Source organism: Grus americana, chromosome 28 (assembly GCF_028858705.1).
Source record: "Grus americana isolate bGruAme1 chromosome 28, bGruAme1.mat, whole genome shotgun sequence".
NCBI lineage: Eukaryota > Metazoa > Chordata > Aves > Gruiformes > Gruidae > Grus > Grus americana.
In genome coordinates, this window is record NC_072879.1 from 5,620,908 (window position 1) to 5,644,982 (window position 24,075).

The window sequence follows — 24,075 nt, forward strand, 5'->3', positions numbered from 1 at the left end:
AGGCTCTGGGGCCAAATGGAGATACAATACACTTCTATTTACCCTGATGTGTTTTCCACTTTTATGTGAAAGAGATGCATTTGTCCATTTATCTCAGATTCCCAACAATTGTCCTCCAGTCCATAAAAACAGAATACTCTGCCTACAGGATGTGGAATGTGGCAGCACCTATATATAATCCTGCAATTCCTGAAGGACCAAAAAGAGCCTCAGGGTCTGGCTCTGGACATCTCAAGAAATGTGGTTTTGGAAGCTTTGTTAGTTCTGGGGAGCTAAGCATGGGCAGTTGTGTGGCTGTGGTTGGCAAAGCTGACTCCAGCTGATGCCTCTGAGGTCTTCCTTCCCAAGGTCCACTTGGGTGCACCTCTGAGTGTATGGCTAGGGCTTCTGGATGAAAAGGATGAGTGTGGAAAGCCAGGGTAGAGGGGTTTAAGTGATATACTGGGTTTGGAATAACGAGCAGACCTCAAGTAAAAGCTGCCCAGTTTAGATAGTTTGTCTGTGCAACAGGAGGCTTCTTGCTGCTGTTTCTGAGCTTAGCCATTTCTAAAGCAGGACAGCTACACTGTAGTAACCCCAAAACTGTGGATCCTTTCCATCTTCCTGGTTGTGTCTAGACATTAATCTTCTGGATGTTCATGGTCCTAGAGATTATGGAGCAAGCCCTGCTGGTCCTCTTTACTGGAGTGAGAGATACAGGCTGTGTTCCTGGCCATGCCAGGGAAGGGGGATAGAGCATGGATGAAGCAGGTCCCTACTTCTTGCTTGAACCTCTGAGATGTGTTAAACAGAAGCTGAGCTCCATTTGGTAGGAGTTGAAAAATTTATCCCGAATTTATAAGTTTGGGGTCTGGCAAACTTGTACAAGTGCTGAGCAGTGATTGGGTACTGCCTATAAAAGATAAGGAGCTGTAGAAAGAGAAGTTTTGAAGCACATTCTGGAGCAATGTGACTGAAGGGAAGTCACTTCTGAAAATAGCCAAAGATGAGCAAAGGAACAGTTTCCTTAGGAGACTTAGGGTGAAACTGTTTTCTGAGCAAATCTGGGGTGGGTCATTCCTGGCATGGAGGTACCACCCAGCTGCTCAGGTGGGCAAACTGTTCTTAAACTTTGCATTTCCCCTTCTGGTTTCACCAAGAGAACAGCTTGCTAAAGAGAAATGAAGTCAACTGGTGTTTGGCAGAGCCTGGTAGAGCTGTTTCTGAGGCTGAATAATGGATATAATAAATTCTTCAATTTATTTTCTCTGCTTTCACAATCCTTTAGCAGCTTGCACTAATGAAAAGCCTGTTGACCCCTATTTGTGCTACCAGCCAGCACAGTAAGCCTTGTCCCTGCTGTATGGTCCCACATTCCTTCAGGAGCTGGGTGACTCCAATATCTGCAGACAGAAGGGTCGCCAGAGGAGTGAAATGCTCTCAGGAAGCATCACTGTGAACACCAGGACTGTGAGCAAGGAGGATACTGTGTTTATCATAAACACTCTTGCCAGTGAAGTGCTGAACAGGAGTGCCAGGGCTCTCCAGTGATCTCCAAATGGACAACACTAAAAGCTTTATGTGCTTGGGGGAAGCCACTGACCAACTGAAGGCTGTATCCTGCAGGGAGGAGTCATCACGGCAACGCTTTGGTGCCAGTCCACAGGTGGTGGTGTCCCCAACCCGCCTTGCCACTTAGCTGTGCTCATACTTTAGCTCGGAAACGAAGGAGCTCCTAGTCCAGCTTATTCACTGAGTCTTCTTTACTCAGGTCTAGCTCTTGGACCCCATAAGAATGACTAAATCAGGCTTCTGTGGAATAAAACTTCCTTTGCAGTTTAATTGTCTCCTTTTTAATGCCAGTCAGAAAGAGATGGGGGAGAAATGGGATCGGGGAAGACTGCATGTGGCAGAGGGGGGAGAAAAATGTGCATCTTGGAGAGTGGATCTTTCTCTGTCCTCCACTATGGACTTCTGTTTCAGGTCTTGGCTTTTTACAGCATTAATCTGCACTCTGCTGCCAGATTTCATAGTACTGTCTCACTCCTGGGGTGCCTGTGGGTGTCATTCTGTGGGCAAACCAGGCGGGAGAGCTGCTCTTTCTCCTCTATCACAGAATTACCAAGTTCGCAGTCCTGCGCATCTAGCTCATGCCGGGAGAGATGCTCCACAATGCCAGCCCCCAGAGAATCCCCCAGGACGTTGGTGGTCGTTCTAAGGCGGTCCCTGAAAAATCAGAGAGAAAAATGAAATATAGCTTCTTAGTAACAGCTAAGGGGATGAAGAGTAGTTCAAGAAACATCTTCAATTAAACTCTTTCCACTTTTCAAGTCACCCTAATAATTGATGCTTCAACATTGACAGGAAAATGAGTCCCAGAGAGCCTTCCTTGATTGTTAGCCCTGAGCACAGGCTTCACATTCATTCCTGCTCTATTGCGTTCCCAGTTTCTCACTGAAAAGATTTGGATTTGCCACAAAACAAGGGAAAAGTCATTGTGGTTCCACACAGTTTCCTTTCCAAAGGGCTGCTAAGGCCTTTGTGCAGACTCAGATGAGCCTTGCCACATCTGTTATACTTGAGTTGCATTTTGTTTTACAAAAAGTGCAGAAATTATGGTGCAAACCTATGATTTAGCGCTGCTGTGCAGCCAGATTTCCTCAGCATGGACAGTATACACTAAGACAAGGCACCAGATTCTTTGTGCAAAATAGCAAATCTAAAACACCCTTTGCAATGAGATATTCTCCACAACCACAACACTATGTAAGAGCTGAAGCTATCACCAGTCCAGCAACCCATCACATCCTTCAGCAGTAACAACAGATAAGACTTTTGGTACCTGATTGAAACCAACCTTTCTGGGAAAGTACAAGAGGTAACCTGGTGTCGTAGGAGGCAGAGCCTTTTCCAGCCAAGTCTGCTCTTATGCACAGTTCACAGGAGAAGTGGAGCTATTGGACAAGACTGTTTCCAACTGCTCAGCCATGGCTGGGAGCAGACTTTGGCTGCTTTGGCTACACACCAGCAATATAAGATACAGAAGAACAGAGGAAACACAGTCAGTGTATCCCTGAGTCAGGGTTTTGTTGTGTTTCAGAAGACTGAGAGAGCGAGGACTGTGCTAAAAAGCATTCTTCAATCTAGTTCCCAAGAGCACTCCAGTGAAATCACTTATCCCCAGGTTTAAAAGGGACAGAAAGCTGAAACAGAGCAATGTAGCTGCACCCATCTGGATAAGGAATTGGCTGGATGGTCACACTCAAAGAGTTGCGGTCAGCAGCTTGATGTCCAAGTGGACACCAGTGACGAGTGGCGTTCCTCAGGGGTCAGTACTGGGATCCGCACTGTTTAACATTTTTGTTGGTGACGTGGACAGCGGCATTGAGTGCACCCTCAGCAAGTTTGCCAACAACACCAAGCTGTGTGGTGGGTCGACACACTGGAGGGAAGGGGATAAGCTCCTGGGGGTCCAAAGGGACCTGGACAGGCAGGAGAGGTGGGCCCATGTGAACCTCATGAAGTTCAACAAGGCCAAGTGCAAGGTCCTGCACATGGGTCGGGGCAATCCCAAGCACAGCTACAGGCTGGGCAGAGAATAGATGGAGAGCAGCCCTGAGGAGAAGGACTTGGGAGTGTTGGGGGACAAGAAGTTCACCATGACCCAGCAATGTGTGCCCGCAGCCCAGAAAGCCAACTGTGTCCTGGGCTGCATCCCCAGCAGCGTGACCAGCAGGTTGAGGGAGGGGATTCTGCCCCTCTGCTCCGCTCTGGTGAGACCCCCCTGCAGTACTGCATCCAGCTCTGGGGTTCCCAGCACAAGAAGGACATGGAACTGTTGGAGTGAGTCCAGAGGAGGCCACAGAGATGATCCGAGGGCTGGAGCACCTCTGCTGTGGAGACAGGCTGGGAGAGTTGGGGTTGTTCAGCCTGGAGAAGAGAAGGCTCCGGGGAGACCTTAGAGCCCCTTCCAGTCCCTGAAGGGGCTCCAGGAAAGCTGGAGAGGGACTGGTGACAAGGGCAGGGAGTGACAGGACAAGGGGGAGTGGCCTGAAGCCGAAGAAAGGGAGATTTAGATGAGATCTGAGGAAGAAATTCTTCCCTGTGAGGGTGCTGAGGCCCTGGCACAGGTTGCCCAGAGAAGCTGTGGCTGCCCCTGGCTCCCTGGCAGGGTTCAAGGCCAGGTTGGATGGGGCTTTGGGCAACCTGGGCTAGTGGAGGGTGTCCCTGCCCATGGCAGAGGAGTTTGAACTAGATGGGCTTTGAGGTCCCTTCCAACCCAAACCATTCTGTGATTCTATGATCTAAACACTCCTCAACTTTGTACAGCCCAGTCTCATCCCCCTTTCCATGTTTGGTAGCACAGAACCATCACTCTGCAGTGCAAATTTGCTTATTATTGACACAACCTGTCCCTATCGGTCTGGAGAGAGTTTCTGGGTGCCTTATAAGATAAAGCAAACTGAGGACATTCTCCTTGGTGATCAGGCTCATCTGCAAGTGACCTCTGATGCCTTGGATCACTGAAGTACATGGTGAAGATGCCAGCGTGGGCAGAGGGGGCTGTTGTGCAAAGGTCTCATGGATACAGGTGTGTTTTAAGCTTAATGATACAGGTTACTGAGACTGCTTTTAGCAGAGACATTGGCAGTACAGATGAACTCTGTAAGCACTGGCAGGGAGCACAGAGCAGTGCATGCTGCTGAGCAGAGAACTTACAGAAACCAGTCCACAGCGATGATCAGTGTAATGTCTTCAGTAGGCAGCCCCACTGATGTCAGCACTATGACCATAGTCACCAGTCCTGCTTGGGGAATACCTGCGGCTCCAATGCTGGCTGCCGTGGCGGTGATGCTGGAGGGAAAAGGAAAGCATAGCTATGAGCAAAGGGAAGAAAAGAGGTAGTCATATTTGAAAAATGCCAGGAGGTAGCTCAAACTCATCATCTACAAAACATCTTGGCAGTCCTTCTGCCCTGGTCCCCGAGCAGGATGGTGACACATGGGATATCAACACAGGAGCCAGGCTCCCTGCTGCCAGGCCCCCGTCCACAACAGACTGCACACTGCAGCTCTAGCTAAGGGATGGCCCGGACCTGGAAATGCAACAAGGGCTCAAGTGGATCCTCAAAGACACGGTGCCCAAATCATACATGCTTTTACACCTGGAGGTGTAGTACACCCTTCTTTTCCATACTTTTTTCCCCTCGTTTCATCTTCTGAGCAAAAGAGGAACCTGACTGCACCTCAGATAAGCCAACAAAACTGAAGCCCTTCCTGTAGTCCCATAGCTCTTTCAAAAGTCACCTTATTGTGATGATCTGCCCGAAGTCAAGTTCATAGTTGTTGACTTGTGCAATGAAGATGGCTGCAAGGGCCTCGTACAGAGCAGTGCCATCCATGTTAATTGTAGCTCCCACAGGCAGAACAAACCTCGTGATGCGCCTGTCCACACCATTGTTTTCCTCCAGGCACCTGAAGGTGATGGGCAGAGTCGCTGAGCTGAAAGGAATTAACAAAACAACACGAATTGGGTATATGCTGACTTTGGAAGAGGGACTAAGCCTCTGCCTGGTTTATGACCTTACCCACCTGCTTTTTCACCCTGCCATGTGAGCCAGAGGCCAGAAGCTGCTAGGAGAAAGAACAGTCTAAGCAAGGCTTCCTCAGATATGGTGCACGCTGCAGTTGCACATTCAGACATGGCTTTCCTCAGGGGGCTGGGACAGGGGCTGTGTAACCCTGAGGCTGATGATGCTAGTATAACACCAAAAGAAGGTGATGCTGGAGGATTCAGGGTGCACAGGACAGAGCCTCAAGACCAAAACTCCTTTCCAGCTATTAAAAAAACCTGGAGCCCTTTCCCACCCCACTCAGTGCCTACGACAAGAAAGACCCCTGTGTGAGAATATATATTGCAGAGAAAGTAGAGAATTGTTTCTGAAAGAGAACATGAGCAGGAAAAATGCTGTGTGTTTCAGTGTTGAGAACGCACGTGGGAGAGGCTGTTATGTGCTTGTCAGGAAATTAATATAGCAAGAAACACAGCACTTCGTGAAACAACAGCTACCTACAATCTCTTGCTTTGGCTGCGTTGCATGGCAGTGTGCGTCATTGAACATACAAGCGTTTATGCTCTTGCCCAGCCCTCCTGTGAGTTTAATGCCAGCTGCATACCGTGTGTATGCCCAAGACAGAGAAATGTGCAAATGCGTGTGAGTACATGTGTGTGAGAGGTATGTACATGGGGAATAATGCTGCAGTTCAGTGGGATTTGATATTTGTCCTGAGCTCAGCATTTCAGTGCCGCAAGCAGAGTCACCACCATGGTTGGTAAGGAGGAATATGGGCCATGCCCTGATGGTTAGAGGTGGCCACGTGATTAGGGCTCCTGAGCAGGGGGCATGGGAATTTTTCCACTCCCAAATGAGCTTGGCTGGACCATTGCAAAAAGCTGCTAGTGCTAGAAACTGTGAGACTGCAGTGCTTCACTGAGGGCAATGGAGTGCTGAGAAGCAACCCCAGAGTATCCACACCAGCCCCAACCCTACTCCTAGGTAGCCATCATACCTTGAGGAGGTGCCCAGGGCTGTGATGAGGGCCTGCAGAAGGCCTGCAATGAATACCCAGGGGTTTCTGTGAGTGACGATGAAGTAGAGCAGTGGCAGGATGCAGAGGGCATGAATGAGGAGTCCAACGATGACGGTGAGTGTGTACATCCCCAGCTGGCCTCCCATCACTGCTAGGTCATCCATCTCCAGGATTTTGCCAGCAATTAAAAACATGATCCCAACTGGAGCGTACCTGGGGCAGAAACACAAGGCCGATGCTCAGAACTGGCACCCACACTTTCATACCAGCTTTAATGCATGCTGTCTGGACAAATCCCCAGTAAGCCAGCACATCAGAAGTGCTCACTGAGCCTAATCGTTGGATGATACTGCTGGTTTCGTTTCTGGAGAGAGCTGTGACTTGTTTACCATATGGTCAAAAACCAGCACTTGTTGCAGTCTCAGGGACCCCTGAGGAGTCTTCAGAGTCCCTTCCTTTCCTAACAGAGCTTGGGCTGAGAGTATTTTATTTTACTGAGAGGCACAGGGAAGTACAGGAGAAACAGGGAATCGGGGAGTAAAAGCAATAGTGTCCTATAGGCTCTGGGATATCAGCCTTGCTATCTTCAGATATTCACATTTAGGGAATAGGAACATATAGAGAATCTATAGCTGGTGTAGCATGGACTGGGCACACCAACACCTGTGAAAGCAGCCATGGCTTATATAAAAACCCATTCTGAGGTACACTGCTATCCTTTCCATTCCTTATGGATTTTTCCCCCTCCATAACAATGCATCTCATGAGCAGCAGTGAGGCTCCACAGAAAGGAAGCCAAAACACAGACATGGAGAAAATCATGGGCACTAAACTAAACATGGACAAATAACTGGACCAAAGAAAATTTCAGCTCCACTGCCACACCTCTCAGGGCTTGGCTTCTACAGCTCAAGAGCTCACATGCAATTCATGCAAAAGGCTCAGAGGTCCACATGCCAAACTCCAACTTAGCCTAGGAGGTTTGGAAAAGTTTCAGGAAAGGATTTCACAAATATTTCATTTCCTCTGACCTTCTTCCTAGAAGAAATTCTCAGCTGCAGCTAGTGACCAGATCTCCCTATGAAAAACAAGGTCCTGGGAGATGCTGTGCAGACTGTGGCTTCAGGATGGAGTGCTGGGCTGCAGCTGACAGTCCTGCCTCCTATACCAGCAGGATTTTGTAAGTCAGGAGGTCTCTCCAGACACTACCTACTGTATGTGCACGGGGAGTTTCCTGAGTGTAACCAATGTACACTCATCAACACTCTGCTTTCCTTCACTGTAAGGGGGAGCTGAAAGAGAAGATGTTGAAGGCACCTTGCAATTGTCTCTGGGAGTAGTGTGCAGGTCTACTTGTTCCACTGTGCTCATGCTCTCCCTTCTGTGCCCTCAAGCAATTCTTATCTCTTCTTAGGAAAGCAAGGCCCCAAGTTCTGGCTCATCCGTGGAGGAAAAGATCCCAGAGGGACTGGGGCTCGCCAGTGCTCTGCTATGAGCTCAGAGTTGTTCTTCCCCTTTGTGTCTTTGTGTAAGTCCTGTCCCCCTGTGCCCAGGATGTTGCTCTGAGATACAAGACTGTGACTAGAAGACCAGGGAGAGGGTGCAGGGCTGACAGATCCCCTCCCTGTCAGATATACCCATGTATTCTGCCAGCCCCGCATCTCTCCTGTTTTGCAGTACCTACCACAAACTCCTATTTAGAACTTGAGCTCAAGAGGGGTAAAGAACTTCAAATAACAACATTTGGTAAAATGCTGCTTTCTAGAGAAGATTTGTCTCAGCAATGCCTTGCCTATCTGGACCATGTAGCACAGGCAGCCTTACACAGAAAGCAACAAGCAGCTGAGCTCTAGAGGAGTCAGGATCTGGGAGACCTCAAACTGAAAGGCGGTAACTTTGAGTTGACCTTGTCAACCCAGCTCAGCTCTCAGAGCTAATGCATACAGGTGCCACCCTGAGTGGCAGGAAAGTGGCAATAGGTTATTGTGATTCGTAGCTAAGTCAGACTCCTGGAACATAGCTGGAAGGAAAGCTTTCAGTGGGAAAGCCTCACACCCTACCCCTGTTGGTAAGGCTAAGAGATCTTCCACTCCAGCTCTCTGGTCTTCCAAGGATGTTTCCAGCAGCCTCAAGGAAAGCAAGTCCTGGTGTACCTGATATTTCTAAGGTAAAAACAAAAAACAGGAAATGAAATGTGAACAAATATCCCATCCAGACTTTTCCCTCCAGCCTGATAGAGCCAAAGGAGAGCTGTGCCCATCTGCTTTTCCTATGCATGTCATCCTTAAAGCTACCCCACTTCTCATCAGGTCAGTGGAAACTGCACCTGCAGACCTCCTGCTCCAACCGGCCGTGCTCCTCACCAGATGATAATGGCCACCAGCCTCATGATGGCTTCGTTGAGGCAGTTAAAGAACTCCCGCAGGGCCCGTCCCTTCTGCTTCATGCTGCCGATCACCAAACCGAAGCACATGGAGAACACTACCAGCCCCAGCGCGTTCACCCCATTGGCTGAGCCCGGGATGGGAATGACTTCTTCAAAGGTCAGCACCTCGGAGACGGTCCCCAGAGCATGAGTGATGTTCTCCAGGATGCCGGTGAAGTTCTCAGGCACAGGGATCTGAGTGGTTGTGACACCTGCTGTGACATTGCTGCTGTGGAGGACGGTTCTGGTGAAGACCCTGGTGCTGTACTGCGTCTTGTACTGAAAAGACACAGATTATCAGATGTGCTCACAGGCCCCGGTTCAGGAGCTCAGGACAACATGCTAGGCTCTTGCATCCCTTCCTAAAGGAAGGAGAGTACTGCAAGTTTCTGCTGACCTGTGTGGGAAACTTGCCTTGCCTGTTCTCAAGCTCCCTAGCTTAGTACTTTCATTAAGAGTTCATAGAGCTGAAGCTCAAAAGAGACCATTGGAGCATCTCAAATCCCTAGGACTGAGATATTCCGGCTTCTCTGATAACCCCCTATACTGCTTCCAAGGACACTAGCGCTATGGAAGAGACAAATCCTTGGAGAATCTGCTCCCATTTCACTGCCAGTCCAACCCTGCTACCTGAGATCACACGAACCCTTCCCTAACTCTGAGTGGAGTGTGGGGTGGGACGGAGGTTGAAGCCCCCATCTACAGACAGCTTGAAAAGCTTGTGTGGGGGATGCTATAATACAGACTAATGACTGCGATGCTTCATGGAGCAGTCAGACCTGGGGAAGTGTGAAGGCAGTGTAAAGTAATCACTATTCCATCCCTCACAGAAGTAGGTTGCACCATGGTCTGCGGCACAGGGCACAATGGGAAGTGATAGGCCAGGTGGGATTTCATACCTGTTTGAAGCAGGCTTCTACCAGGTTGGGCGGGAACATATTCCTGCAGTAGATAAAACAAGGAAAGAGTTATTGACCTGTTTGACTAGCAAGAAAACATGGGCTTCCTGGCCAATGCCTCTGTCCTGAAGCAGTGTCTCTGGTCACAACTGTCACAACGCCAGCTCAGGCTACAGAGCAGATGGGCCCTTTCTGTCTGTCTGACAGAAGACGGGAGTATGCTGATCTGGAGCCAGGCACCCTCCTGCATCTTTTCAGACTTCTGCTGCGTCTTTTCAGACTCCAGAAGGTTGTATTTCAGGTATGTGGAAAGAGACTGCACACAGACAGCACTGGGATATGGGTCCATTGTAAAAGCATCATCAAACCTAACCGAACCTTAAAACAGTATCATTTTACAATTTTTAATATACTGCCTTGCTCTCAGCCTCATCCCTAAAGCTGTCATTTGAGCTCTCTGTTATCTTTTACCTCAGAAACATAGCTTCATACTTCTTGAGATGGTACAGCTTTGCAATTCACTGTGTAAGGTCACAGCAAGGGAGGGAGAGACAATGTTTTGGGAACCACTTCCTCGATTTCTTTGGGTCAGTGAAGATGGATATTTGGAGTAGCCTTTGCTGGGTGAATTTCTGAAGGGCATGCAGTCATTGCTAATCCTGCTTCCAACCTAACCTTTATAGAACTTTTTTTTCCAGCCCCACCATTTGCTGATCCTTTCAGATTATTTTGCACAATTGGTATTTTGTGAGCTGCTCTTTTCTTTCTTCCCAAATAGAAGAGATTCTTAGGTAAAACAAGCAGACAATAAAACAATGTCAGAAAAATGACACCTGAGATATCAATGGAGAAGTTGCATGAGACTCGATTCTTGTACGCTTGTCAGGTCTCAATCCCATTTCTTTCCTTGCTTGCCTTTGGGTTAAAAACTACATATTAATCTTGACAGTGCTACACATTGATTTTACACAAGTTTTCATTACTTGTTTTGCAGAGCACACCTTGGCCTCTTGCATTAACACCTCTAACAGAAGGGCTGGACTCCAAAGCTCCAGGCCAAGCATGCAATCTCAGCGTGGCAAAGCCAGTTAGCTAGACTGAGCTAGAAGGAGTAGGCTGGGCAAGACTCAGCCAAAAACCTCTTTCTGTAAGAGTGTATGCCTAAAGCTGTGACACTCCAGAAGAACACTCTCTGGAGGAATGTAATCTCACTGATATCATCTCAACATGAGACCATCCTGCTCACCTACCTCACCAAGTCCATGAAGGCATCTGTGGTCTGCACCTGCTCAATTCTGCCTTCTCGGTGAAGCTTCTCTTTAGATCCTTTTCCTGGGTGGATGATGATCACCATGAGGATGCCAATGAAGACTGCTATGATTGTGGTCACCATGTAGTAGACCACAGCTCGCATCCCCATCTTCCCTGAGGCTCTGCCATCCAGCGAGGCCATTCCTGGGGAGTCAGACAGACAGACAAGGTGAAAAGGTCTATTGTCTTAGAGGGAAGGGGAAAGCCTGAGGAAGATTCAAAGTGTTCAGGACACATTGCCTGAGTTGGATGGGGAGCTGGGGTCTCTAGGAAGCACAGCATACAAGGGGCAGACTTTGGAGCTCCAAGGTGGTGACAATACGGGAGAATGTGGCCTGTGGTTATGAAGAAGCATAGCACTGGTGGGTCTTAGGCTGCATTTGGGAATATAACAATTTTCTCATAAAGCTCTCAGAAGGGAAATAATCCCCTGCCAGTACATTGGGCCTTTAAGTCTCTAATGGTGGGATGTTTCAGCAGGTGGAATGCCTTGCAGTCCCTTCCACTGTCTGAAAGTTTGGCTGGCTGGCATGTCTTCTGTGAGGACCTGGATGAAACAAGCTCTCCAGCCAGTGATCAACTCCAGCTCTTTTGGACTGACATGCATTAATCTTCCCTAGGCTGTAGGAAACCTGAAGCTGACTTGGGCAACAAACTTGTTGATGTTTGAGATAACATGGGATGAAATCGTTGTTAGTATTCAAGGGTTGGGCATTGGAAATACCAAGCTAATCCAAACATCTCCAGCTGGGGCACAAAGGGGTACTCCAACAACAGCTAGCATCCATCTTTGCTGATTATTGCCTTGGCTGAAAGCAGAAAGCACTTCTCACCTGTAATCAAGCTAGAGACAATGAGAGGAAGAACCAACATCTGGAGCATACGCATCAGCAGCTCGCCAGGGAAGGAGAAATACTTGATCTGGCGATAGGTCAGCTGGTAGGGCCGGAGGGAAAATGCCAGGATGATCCCTGTGAATCAGCAAGGGATGAGAATGGAAATGGGACAGTGTGATCCAGTGGTCTGTCCCTCAGTCCTACAGTATGGCTTTTCTCTTTCTCATCTTCTTTCAGCTCCTCCTCTCCCCAAAGGAGCAAATGCTCTTTCTTTTTCTAAAGGGCTATGATCCAGATTTTACTGTATGCTCTCTCTCCCTCTGACATATTTATATGTACAGGAGCCTCGTGCTAAACCACAGGTCTCCTTGTTGCTCTGTCTGCTGCTCCTCTGGGGTCTATTCCCAGGAAGCTCATGAACACAAAAATGCTGCGACCAGAGATATGATCTCCCAGCCTAACCGAAGTGTGACCACACAGTTCAGAGACTTTGTCCACTCACCTCTTAAAGCTGAGTTCAGCCAGTGAGTTAGAGACAAATAGCCTGGATCAAAAGCTGGGGACAATCCACTATCTGCTGGGCAGATTTAGTTTGCATTGTATCACGGCCCTTTGCATCATTTCCCCCTTCTAGTACTGTCAGGCTAAAGCCGTGGGATGAATCTGAAGAGCCCTTGTGCCTGTAACTGCACTCACAAGAAGCCTCTGGACAAAACTGGATGATTTTTTATGAGCGCTGAATCATCAAACCCTTTCTGTTGTAGACTGTTCCTAAGCTGCAGCCAGAAAAGATCAACAAGGACTCCCCCACACACGCCCTCTGCAAGGTCTGTTGTCCTTGCACACAAAAGTACTTCCGATTTGGACGGCATTTTGAGCTGTCAGCTCATCAGCTTCACCTCCCCAGCCAAATCATTATGATAAAATAAAATCTTTGTGGAATAACCAAACTTTTCCCTACAATTATAAATGGTGCCCAGTGTTGCCACCAGCTCCATACCTAGTAAGACTGCAGCAATGGTGAAGAGGACGAAGGCATTTCTTCTGAAGAAGCTTTTAGCGCTGTCAGCAGTGATGCTGTGCATCCGCTTCTTGGCCCGCGCCGCTCGCTTCTGCACTGCCTGCCGGAAGCGCTGCACCCGGCTCTCGGCATTGAGCCGCTTGGCTGCGTCTTCGTTGAGGAACAGGCTGTTGACGTGACTCTGCTCGCTCATGGTCAGCACGGCTGCTTGGTCCCCAAGGCACGGCTCTGCCTATGCTGGGCAGGGAGAAGCACAGGAGGGAAAGCATAAGCTGCAGCACCTGACACCTTGCCTTCATTTTTAGGTCATTTCCCTGGGGCCCTGAGCAGGTTTATTTGGAGTTGACTAATGGGCTCCGCTGCCCCTCTGCAAAGAGCAGACCCTGAGACAAGGCATCTAAAGGGCTGCCAGGGTCTTGTCATGACTGTTCTGGTGTCTCTGGAGAAGCTCTGGCCTCTGTAGCACCCAAGCAGCAGTGAGGAGCAGCTTGTGATGGCCTGGGCATCCAGAAACAGCTCCACAGCCACCCAGGCTTGTTTGCAGGAGTTTTATCAGTTTAGACAAGGATGAATTTTTATCACCTGGCAATAACACCAGTTCCTGTACACAAACTGTTCCAAATACAACCAAGCAGCAAACAACATGTCTGATATACCTTCTAGATGGACAAGCCCCTACCAAAACAGCTTTTCCCATGACAGCAAGTGGCACTGGCTATTTCTGCAGAAAGAAACATAATCCCTTTGCCTTCTGTGGAGCCTGAGGATAATGCTTTACTGACGTTCCTTTGAAGGCCAACAGGACTTTCAGGTAGTATCTCATGTCAAACTCCACTGATGGGGTTAACCTGCTCTCCTGCCTTCACAAGTGCTAAAAGCAGGATCAAACCTACTCCAGAGAGGTAAATAAAGGACCAGTTCTGCTCATTACCTACTGGCTGCAAAGCCTGGAGTGGTCTGCTGTTCTTTAACTGGTTACTTTTTACTATTCATCCTATATTCCTCAGAACAAAAGAACAAGGGGGCTACACAGACATACCAGTTCACTTTGGAGTGCTAGAAGGCACCAGCAATCCAACAGTTCTTATCATTAGGACAATTATTGCCTGACTATGCAGGTGCCTTTTTCCTACTGTCACTGTGTCTTGACAGATACAAGGTCTGAAAATTATTCTTGTTCCCAGGAGTTTGCAAAGAAAATACAAGACTAGATGAAGACCAAAGAAGAACAAAGTCACCTTAGCACATCAGCAGGTGATGAAAGACCTTTTTTTGGTGTTGCAAGTCAAATAAGAGCTACTCCATTTGCAATCCTAAATTTAAGTCAAAGAAACCATCTCAACTGGGATTACATTCTCTATAAAACACACATCTAGTGTCTGCCATTTGGACCCAGATAAATGCCTATCATGAATTGAAGACATTGCCTTAAAGAGGAATTGGTTCATGGTACAACATTGCAAGGTCATTTCCAACAGTCAGATGGAGGAATATCTCCATTCTGACAGATTTGTTTGCACAGATGCTCATGCCTTCATGAGGTTCAGAGCAGTGGAGAGACACCTGAGGTGGCCCAGCCAAGTCACTCTAAGCCCTCCCAAGGCTAAGCTGTTTGAAGACCACTGGCAAAGATTCTGGGCTTTTGCTGCAGGAACTTTGCAGTGCTGCTGTGGTCACCTAGCATTCCATGGATTTTGGTCTGCCGATTCCAGCTTGATCACACATTCACTTTCTTATTACACCACTCTGCTTTTATCTGTTGATGGAGCCAATATACATCAGACTGGGTGAAAACTTTGCCTGTCTTCCTCCTTTTCACTGCCAGTCCTACTTTTCACAGCTATGCATGAGAGAAGGAAACTGCAAAGTACATATTCCTTCAGTTCATTGAGTTTGTGCCTCCTGAGCTCCATAGTAGGTTAAGAAACTATGGATTCAATCCCCTGTGCCCCAGAATACACTACTATTATTTATTTATTAGCCTTCCAGATATAGGGTTGCACAACCAAAATTATTAGCTGTCAGGTTCCAATGAGCCAGGACTTTCACACATCTTGTATCCTTCTGTCTTGCCAGTTACTGGCATCACTGGCCCTACCAGGAAGAGGACACCTCTCAGATCTCACCCTTTGCCATCACAGAGTCTCTGAGTAATCCCTTTTGTGATCCATCTTATCTCCTTTTGTCTGTAGGATTTCCAGAAGTCTGTCCTAGAGCTTACTGTCCTGAGAAAGGTAATTGTCTGCGCTGTCGGCAGCTGGAAGGATGGAGTACAGTAGAGTACAGTAGAGTAGAATAGAATGGAATAGAACAGAACAGACTCTTTCAGTTGGAAGGGACCTACAATGATCATCTAGTCCAACTGCCTGACCAATTCAGGGCTGACCAAGTGAAAGCCTGTTATTAAGGGCATTGTCCAAATGCTGCTTAAACACCCGACAGGCATGGGGCATTGACCACCTCTCTGGGAAGCCTGTTCCAGTGTTTGACCACCCTCTCAGTTAAGAAATGCTTCTTCATGTCCAGTCTGAACCTCCCCTGGCACAGCTTTGAGCCATTGCCACACATCCTGTCCCTGGATCCCAGGGAGAAGAGATCAGCACCTCCCTCTCCACGTCCCCTCCTCAGGAAGCTGCAGAGAACCATGAGGTCACCCCTCAGCCTCCTTCTCTCCAAACCAGACAAACCCAGAGTGCTCAGCTGCTCTTCACAGGACATGCCTTTCAGTCCTTCACCAGTTTGGCTGCCCTCCTCCGGACACGTTCAAGGACCTTCACATCCTTCTCAAACGGTGAGGCCCGGCACTGCACACAGCACTCCAGATGAGACCGCACCAACGCTGCATACAGCAGGATAATCCCCTCTCTTGACCGGCTGGTCACGCTGTGTTTGATGCCCCCCAGGATGAAGTTTGCACTCTTTGGCTGTCAGGGCACAATTGCTGACTCCTCCTGAGCCTGCTGCTGATCAGCACCCCCAGATCCCTTTCTGCAGGGCTGCTCTCCAGCCACTCCTCTCCCAATTTAGACTTGTACCTGGTGTTACTCCCTCCCAGGTGCAGAAAATGGCACTTGAACTGATTCAATTTCATGCAGCTGATGATTGCCCAGTGCTCCGATCTATCTAGATTCCTTTGCAAGGCCTCTTGTCGCTCGAGAGAGTCAACAGCACCTCCCAGTTTGGTATCGTCAGCAAACTTGCTAATGGGGCATTCAACTCCTGCATCCAGAACACTGATCAAAATATGGAACAGCCCTGGCCTTAGGATTGAGCACTGAGGAACACCGCTGGTGACCAGTCACCAGCCAGATGTAGCCCCATTCACTACAACACTTTGAGCCCTGCCGTCCAGCCGGTTCTTCACCCAGCGCACTGTGAACCCGCTCATCTCACAGCCGGACAACTGGTCCAGAAGGATGCTGTGAGGGACAGTATCAAAAGCCTCACTGAAATCCAGAAAAACTACATCCACGGCCTTCCCTCCATCCACTGGGCGAGTGACCTTATCATAGAGGGATATCAAATTAGTTAAACAGGATTTCCCTTTGTGAACCCACGCTGACTGTGCCTGATGATTACATTGTAATTTACATGCCTTTCAATAGTACCCAATATGATCTTCTCCATAATTTTTCCAGGTGCTGAGGTTAGACTCACAGGTGCGTAGTTCCGTGGGTCTTCCCTCACATCCTTTTTGTAGGTTGGAATAACATTGGCTGGCTTCCAGTCAGCAGGGATGCGGTGCAACTTCCTACAGCAGAACGGATTACCACCTAAGGCAATCACTTCTAAAAGCAGAACCACCAAAGAAATTTTCAAACCCCAAAGACCCTCTTTCTTACTCCCAAACCACTCACTCTTCATCAAACAAGCCAGCACACCTTGGTAAGGTGAAGAGCTACCTTACTTTGACAGGGAAAGCTCCCATCTCTTTAGTGAAGTGAAAACATTTACAGTGATGGCTCTGAAATCACCCATCACGGGCTTGCTGCACACAAACCGGGCTTCCATTCGCCATGGTGATCTGAGGAGACCCGTGCTGAACCAGGAGTTAGGAAATGCAGACTCACCTCTCCTCCAAACCTTGCCTTTCTCAGACTTGGACCATAGCACAGCAACGACATGAATTCCTGTACAGGGAAGTTTGGAGCAGAATCCACACATATAAAAGGACTCACCTGCTCTTTTCTCCAGATATCTCCCCATCCACGTGCACTGGAAAACGTACTTTTGTGCAAACAAAATGAAATTTCTATTTTCATATGAGAAAGTTCAGGATTAGTCATTAGATCCCATGTTCCACTATATGCTCAGCAGCCTTCTCAGAGCAAAACGTACTGCACAGAAGGAACTCACCAGCAGAACTTGCTCCTGTGATGTCCCCACCCTCTTGCTGACTTGGTCCCTTTCTCCATCTGCGTATTTTGCAATACAGCAGCCCCCTCCACAGTATATTCCCTCTGCATCGCTGGCCTGAAATTGTGTAAATATTCTCTATTGCATCAGCTGGAAGTTTTCAGACTGCTACAGTAAGTCATCAAAGTACTCTTGCAGATTAAGGGTCTGTTAATGGCTTGGATTTTCCTCCTTGTGAGGAAGAAGGTGGCTTTGCTCTCTTAGTGAAGGTTCTCCTATTCATGGCTGCTTCTCCAAGCTCCACTCTGTCAGAAGCACTGAGATCTCTGAGAGAGCATTTTTGGAGGTAACTTCAAGGCTAGAACCAGGAAGCACAGGATATTTTGCAAGAAAGTTCAATGTTGCAAAACTAATGCCTAGTTCCTGGCAATGAGGTTTCACATAAACAGTGGAATTTTGGCTATTTTAGGGACATCAGTCAGAAGATGGTGAAAGTGAAAAATGGGGAAGGAAGACTTTTGCACTGTATTTTTTTGTCCTGCTCTTTGCAGATTTTTGTGTGGCTATCTTCCCATCTATCCAGGGAGAAGATTTCCAGCTTGGGGGTGGAGGACAATAGTGCTTAAGGACCTATAAAGAGCTAGTGTCAGATCAGCCAGATTTTTCAAAAACACTTGGCAAGGATCCTATATGAAAGGTTTTTAAAGCAATGGATATATCATGGGATGAAAGGGAAGATCACTTGTGGTGGTAGACAAAACCAAAACGGGTAGAATTTCATGGCTATTTTTGCCAATAGAGAGATTTCAGTTGCGAGGTCCAGTAAGAAACCGTGCAGAGTGCTGAGCTATTCATCTGCTCACAAGTGACCTGGAAGATCAAGCTGTGTAAGTGAAAAGCAGTAAACACAGGAAGAATAACTCTTAACTGTACACTCTAGTGACTCAAAAAGATATTGGAAATATCCTATGAAAGCACAGGCTGTCAGAAAAACGGTGCTAGGAATTATTATGGAAGAAATTAGGGGACAGAAAAGAAAATGGTCTTATGATGACCTAGAAATACAGAGCAGTACTCCTGTCTCTTAGAGGGTGCGTGCATCCCCCGGCCTGCCCTGCTTGACTTGCTCCGGCAGCACGCGGCTACGTCCTTGCTGGCCAGACCCTGCCCGGCCGGGCATCTGGCTGTGCTCGGCTCCCAGTTCCCTTGGGAGCTACGAGCCCATGCTGCTCCCTGACAAGGCTTTCTTGGAGGCCAGATATTTGGAGTTGGTTCCCAAAGGTATAGGGTTGACATTTCAGCCTTTGTCTTGCAATAAAGTGAAAGTGCCCAGGCATGATGTATGTTTGTGGGGAATAATACAGCTTTTATGTTGCAACATTAAATGCTCAAAACTGTTTGGTTGGTTTGGGGTTTTTTTTAGTACTCACAACAGAAAAGAGTGAAATTGTTGGGGCAAGTTTTAAGCCATTTGCTGAAGGAATTTTGCATTTAACTCAGATTCTAAGAAAGCAACTGTGAAAGCTTTCAATTTCTTCTTACTGTATTTTTTGTGCAGGCTGAGCTTCAGGAAAAAAATAACCAATGTTTGACTCTTATGAAGCTGCCATCACTGAAATGTTCCTGCACTCAGTTATTCAAATAGCATCATCAAGAAGCAGGCTGTAAGTATTTCTCAAGTTTTTTTTCCACATGCTGAAAGATTTTGCACTTCCGTATTGAGGCAGTTTGCATTGATTGGAGCCCACAAGCAAGTTCCTCCTGAGTGGTGCAAGTGTGAGACTGTCAGCTGGGGTTAAGGGGTGTCTGAAATGCAGCGTAGTGCCCAATGCTATCTGTCCATAGGGCTGTGTCTGGGGGCAGGATTTTGGGGGGAGCTGGAGGAGATGGGCTGCACCTGCATATGCAGAGCTACACAGCTAAGAGAGGGCCCAGTTCCACGTGGAGCACAGCTCCCAAGAGGTCAGGGCAGTGGTGCTGGCCAGAGAGGGTCAGTTCTGCGTAGCAGCAATTCATTGAGTTTCCGCCAGGGAGAACAGGGTTTGTGCTGCCCACAGATAACCCATTTCACCGTAATGTTTGTAAACAGCGGGGGACACTCATTGTCCAAGCAGAGCTTCGCATGCCTTAGCAGTCCTTCACAATGGGAACAGAAACCACATTGGGAAAAAAATCTACTCTGTGCCTGCGCATGGCTCTGCCCTCACTCCAGTCACATGCAACAGCTTCTGGGGTCACGGGGCTGCGAGATTTCTGAGCATGAGGGAAACCGCACAAGATCTTTGGTCTGGTTTTGTCCAGGCAACGGTCAGGGTTAGGCTGTGCTAGGTGAAGAGGAAATGCATTTGACTACACGCTTGCAAACCACTAACAACAGCGCAGCCTTTTCTTAGGGCCTCCATCCAATACATCACCCCTGGGACCACAGAGCTCTCTGGAGGTCCCAGGTGGGACCAGCACCAGAGTCCAGAAACTCATCTGTGTTCGTGCCAGCAGGTCAAGGGAGGGGATCCTTCCCCTCTGCTCAGCCCCGGTGAGGCCACCCCTGGAGTGCTGTGTCCGGTGCCAGGCTTCCTCAGTACAAGAGACATGGACACACTGGAGAGAGTCAAAGGAAGGGCCACAAAGATGATGAAGGGACTGGAGCATCTCACATGAGGAAAGGCGGAGAGAGCTGGGACTGTTCAGCCTGGAGGAGAGAAGGCTCAGGGGGATCTTATCAATGTATATCTGAAGGGAGGGTGTAAAGACGACAGTGCCAGAACCCTTCTCAGTGTTGCCCAGTGACCAGATGAGAGGTGGTGGACATAAACTGAAGCACCAGTAAATTCTTCTTAAGCATAAGGAAAGGCTTTTTAGCTGTAAGGCAGACTGAACACTGGAGCAAGTTGCCCAGAGAGGTTGTGGGGTCTCCATCCTTGGAGATATTCAAAAGCTGACTGGACATGGTCCTGAGCAACCAGCTGGGGTTGATTCTGCTTTGAGCAGGGAGGGTTGGACTAGATGACTTCCAGAGGTCCCTGCCCACCTCAGCCATGCTATGATCCCTCCATCTTCTGCTGATGTGCTGCGAGACAAGGCTTTTCCAACAGCACTGACACCCCATCCCTGGCAGTGTCCTGGAGCTGATTTACATGTATAATTAGTACAGGGCTGTGGTCTGGTTCCCCACTCTTCTGTCACCATCTAACCCCTGCACAGAACTCTTGCACCACACTGAAAGATAAAGAAGGAAATGCTACTTCATGGAAGTGGCCAAGTGCCGTTTGTGGCTATTGGACAGATCACGAGGACCCCAGGGGTTTCTCAGCAGAGGGGGAGCTATCGGTCAAGTGAATCCTCTGTGAGATACTCCTCTGGGACAAGGAAGGTCCTGGCCACTGGCGGGATATGACATTACAGGGCACTCTTGTCAAGGTGTGTGGGGTTGGATAAAGTAAATGCAAAGTTCAAGTGAAGACTTTATCTGCCTTCTTGCCCTGCACTTCGTTCTCTCCTGAGGCAGAATATCAGCAGTCAGCCCGTGCCCTGCTCCCTCTGCCTACACATAGCAGCGCACTGGCATGGCTTTCTGATTGTTAATGCGTCCAAGAGATGTCAGCCGAATATCACATAACCAACCCCAAGGAAGGCAAAAAACTGTGTGGCCAGCACAGCAGAGGAGAGCTCCAGTCTCCAGAGGGTTCAGGCTCTTGGCTGGGACAAACCTAGTTGTCACTACTCAGAACAAATGGATGGGAGACAATGGTTGAAATGCTGGTGCTTTATATCTTGTCCCGCTATTGCTAATGTTTGCATAAGAACACACAAGGGGTTAATCTAATTAATCAGTTTTACTCCTGGGACTGACAGAAGTCAGCCAAATTAGAAATGCCCACTGCAAAGTCTCTCCCAGGTTTACCAGCCTCCAGGGACTGGGGGAAGAGTGGCAATATGATCCCAAAGCAGCGGTGTTTAGTACGGCGTGTACTGTCACACCACTGCCATGGGCATGGAGTGTGGCACTTGGGCAAGCCTTGCTGCTAAAGGGGTGATGCCGGAAAAGCATGTCAGAGTCAGGCGTCCCCACCTCGACAATGGTTACCCCAGGCTCGCTCTTCCCTCTGCTAACGCAACTCTTTTTTTTTTTTTTTTTTTGTTGCTGAAAGCCAGCCAAAGACTGTGAGATAATCAGCACTTTCGAGCCCACTGTTTCTCTTGTCTCCAAGGAAACTCTGCTATTATGTTCAACATCAAAATCAGCAGGATTTTCAAGGAGGGAAGTCTCCACAGGTAGCAGCAGGGAAGCACTCTAAGGGGGAGAAGAGGGAGGAATCTCTGCAGGAGGAGTTGGGAAGAGCTTTGCACAAGCTAGGCAGGTACGATGGGGCAAGGCAGAGGGTCACCAAGAAAGCTGTACTAGTCTTTCCAAGGTGGACAGCTTCTGGAGCTGAGTCACCTAGTGAGAGGGCAGAAGTTAAATAGCCCATCCTCGCGTGGAGGGAAGGAAGGCTCAGTGCTTGCAAGGCAGGGATGTGCCAGGCTGTTCAAGGGAAGGCAGGCAGGGCCATGTTTCGCCCTCAGGACCCTGCTCAGTGCCCTGACCATTGCAGTTAGCAGCTATCAAGTCCTCCTTGCTTTTGGGCAGATCATTGGCACCCCTGAATAGGAAGCTAGAGTCCCTCCACCACCAGCTGAGTAAAATAGGTGCTTTGCAGGGACCATTTTTGCAAGGATGGCAAAGGAGGAGTGGATGTCTCCACTCCTGCCTCACTCTGCCCTATCAGTAGCTTAGTGCCTGTGGTCAGGAGCACTGAATCCAGCCACTGTGCTATTAGCCGGGTTTTTTCAGTCCTGAGGACCAGGATAGAGAGGGCTCACAGACCCCCTGGCTGGAGGTATCCTCACCCCTCATGCTGTTGGATCCTTTGCAGCCTGGCCCATTGCTTGCCCCTGGGAAGGGCAGTACAAGCTCAAAGCAATGCAGCCAAAGTGCCTACGCTGAAAATTTCCATTCACAAGCCCAAGTGGGGTGAACTCAGCCATCTTTGTGTTGCTATAGCAGCCCCTGGCAGGGCTCTCTGCTCAGTGAAGTGCTAGGGCATCTCCATTTTCCACTCGCTACCTGGCAGCCAGCTCCCTCCCAGCCAACTCCTACCATGACAATGGACCCTGGAGAAGAACGGATCTGCCCAGGGTCCAGCCATGACCCATCTCTGTGAGAAAGCACCAGCTGAGGGGAGGGGATCTGCAACGGGCAGGAATTTCAGCCCAGCTAAGCTCTACAGTGACAAAATGTTCAGCTGGTTTGGGGCCTAAGTCTGATACTGGCAGGACAAGTGCCGTTCTCCCCATTGCTCCCTACTCATGCTAAGGTCCTGTGACAAGGTTGTCTCTCTCCAGCTGCCCACCAGGCATTTCACCCCAGCCCAGAACACACAGTCTCACTTTTAAAGCACTCCCCTCTGGGCAGTCCCCTGTCCTAAAGCAGGGTGAGAGCTATCCCTGCTGCTCTCTCCCGCATATGCCCAAGGAAATCTCCTGCCATCCTCCTATCCTGCTTCAGCCCCTGGACCTGGCACCGCTCTTATTCATGCATTCAGATTTGCTGACAAAACCACTCACCTGGAACAAGTGCCAGTTGTCAAGCAGGAAGGGCAGCAGGTCTTTTTCGTCTTGGGGGATTATTCTGAGTTGTTTCCTTCTTTAATTCTTTAAGCTCAAAGGCAGGATGGAGGATTTTCTCCTTAGAAAGGTGCAGCGTTAGCAGAGAGCTCTGAGCAGTACCTCCTGAGAGAGGAAAGGAAGACTGTAATATGTTCAGGATACATGGCAGTAGGGGGTGGGGGAGTGGCATGTAGGAGGAGACTGAAAAAAATCTTCGATGATTGCAGGAGACCAGAGGACAGAAAGCACCTGTCACCACGATGTTGCATATAGCCCATACTGGATTTAACACGACCAGTGTTTCTGCACTTTCTTCTGCCTCCTCACACAAGCTGCAGAGAGTTAGCAGTAACAGAGAGCAGGGCAAGCTGTTAAATGAGAACCAGATCTCATCCCCATCCCACTCCTGCCCCTCGCCTGCTCCTTCCATGAGGGAAGCTGCGTGGAGAACTCCATCCAGCAGCAACCGCTGGATATCCTGAACGGGCAGGTCCTTCACCAGTCCAGTCTGTGTGAGCAGTACCTCAGAGATCCAGACACATTGCTGTGGTTTGTCCGGATCAGCCCGAGGGGATGGACATGCGTCTCTGCCTCAGCTGAATCACTGTCATTTCCCGTTGGTGTTTTAGGGAAGTCACAAGGAGGGATCAATTCACTGAGTGTGCAAAGGAAATACGTTAGCAATACAGTCTGTCAGGGAACCAGACTCTGCTTTCAAGGAAGCAGGCAAAACTTCCACTGTCTTTACTCATTGATCTCTTAAATATTGATTCCTGCTGCAGTTTCTTTGATAGAAGTTCCACATTTTGAAATTTTAGAAAAGTCAGATTGCAGGTGTGAGCACCATGCAGCCAGTGCTGAATGGGGCAAAGTGAAAAATTACATCTAAAAACCAAGCCCCAGCACCAAGGTTACAACAGTACCTCTGTTTCTATTCCTACCAGATACATGACTCACAGGGGATCTATCGGTTGTTTCCTGACAGTAGCCTTCTCCTTAATTCAGGTGGCAC

The 24,075-nt window shown here is 48.7% G+C and overlaps 1 protein-coding gene across 9 annotated transcripts in view; it reads right to left on the reverse strand.

Annotated features, from left to right (window-relative positions):
- LOC129197120 (excitatory amino acid transporter 4-like) overlaps positions 1 to 24,075 on the reverse strand; it is a 36,726-nt gene that overhangs the window by 2,549 nt on the left and 10,102 nt on the right. For 2 of the 9 annotated variants that reach the window (XM_054805112.1, XM_054805113.1), the window contains exons 2-11: positions 23,022 to 23,186; positions 13,041 to 13,298; positions 12,038 to 12,175; positions 11,144 to 11,348; positions 9,894 to 9,936; positions 8,933 to 9,273; positions 6,549 to 6,782; positions 5,286 to 5,480; positions 4,699 to 4,833; positions 2,102 to 2,205 (exon numbers count right to left, since the gene is read on the reverse strand). In XM_054805112.1, the coding sequence (XP_054661087.1) occupies positions 2,102 to 2,205; positions 4,699 to 4,833; positions 5,286 to 5,480; positions 6,549 to 6,782; positions 8,933 to 9,273; positions 9,894 to 9,936; positions 11,144 to 11,348; positions 12,038 to 12,175; positions 13,041 to 13,254 (1,609 nt within the window). In that variant the 5' untranslated portion in view covers positions 13,255 to 13,298; positions 23,022 to 23,186. The other 7 variants (XM_054805106.1, XM_054805109.1, XM_054805110.1 and 4 more) reach the window with 6 other exon arrangements.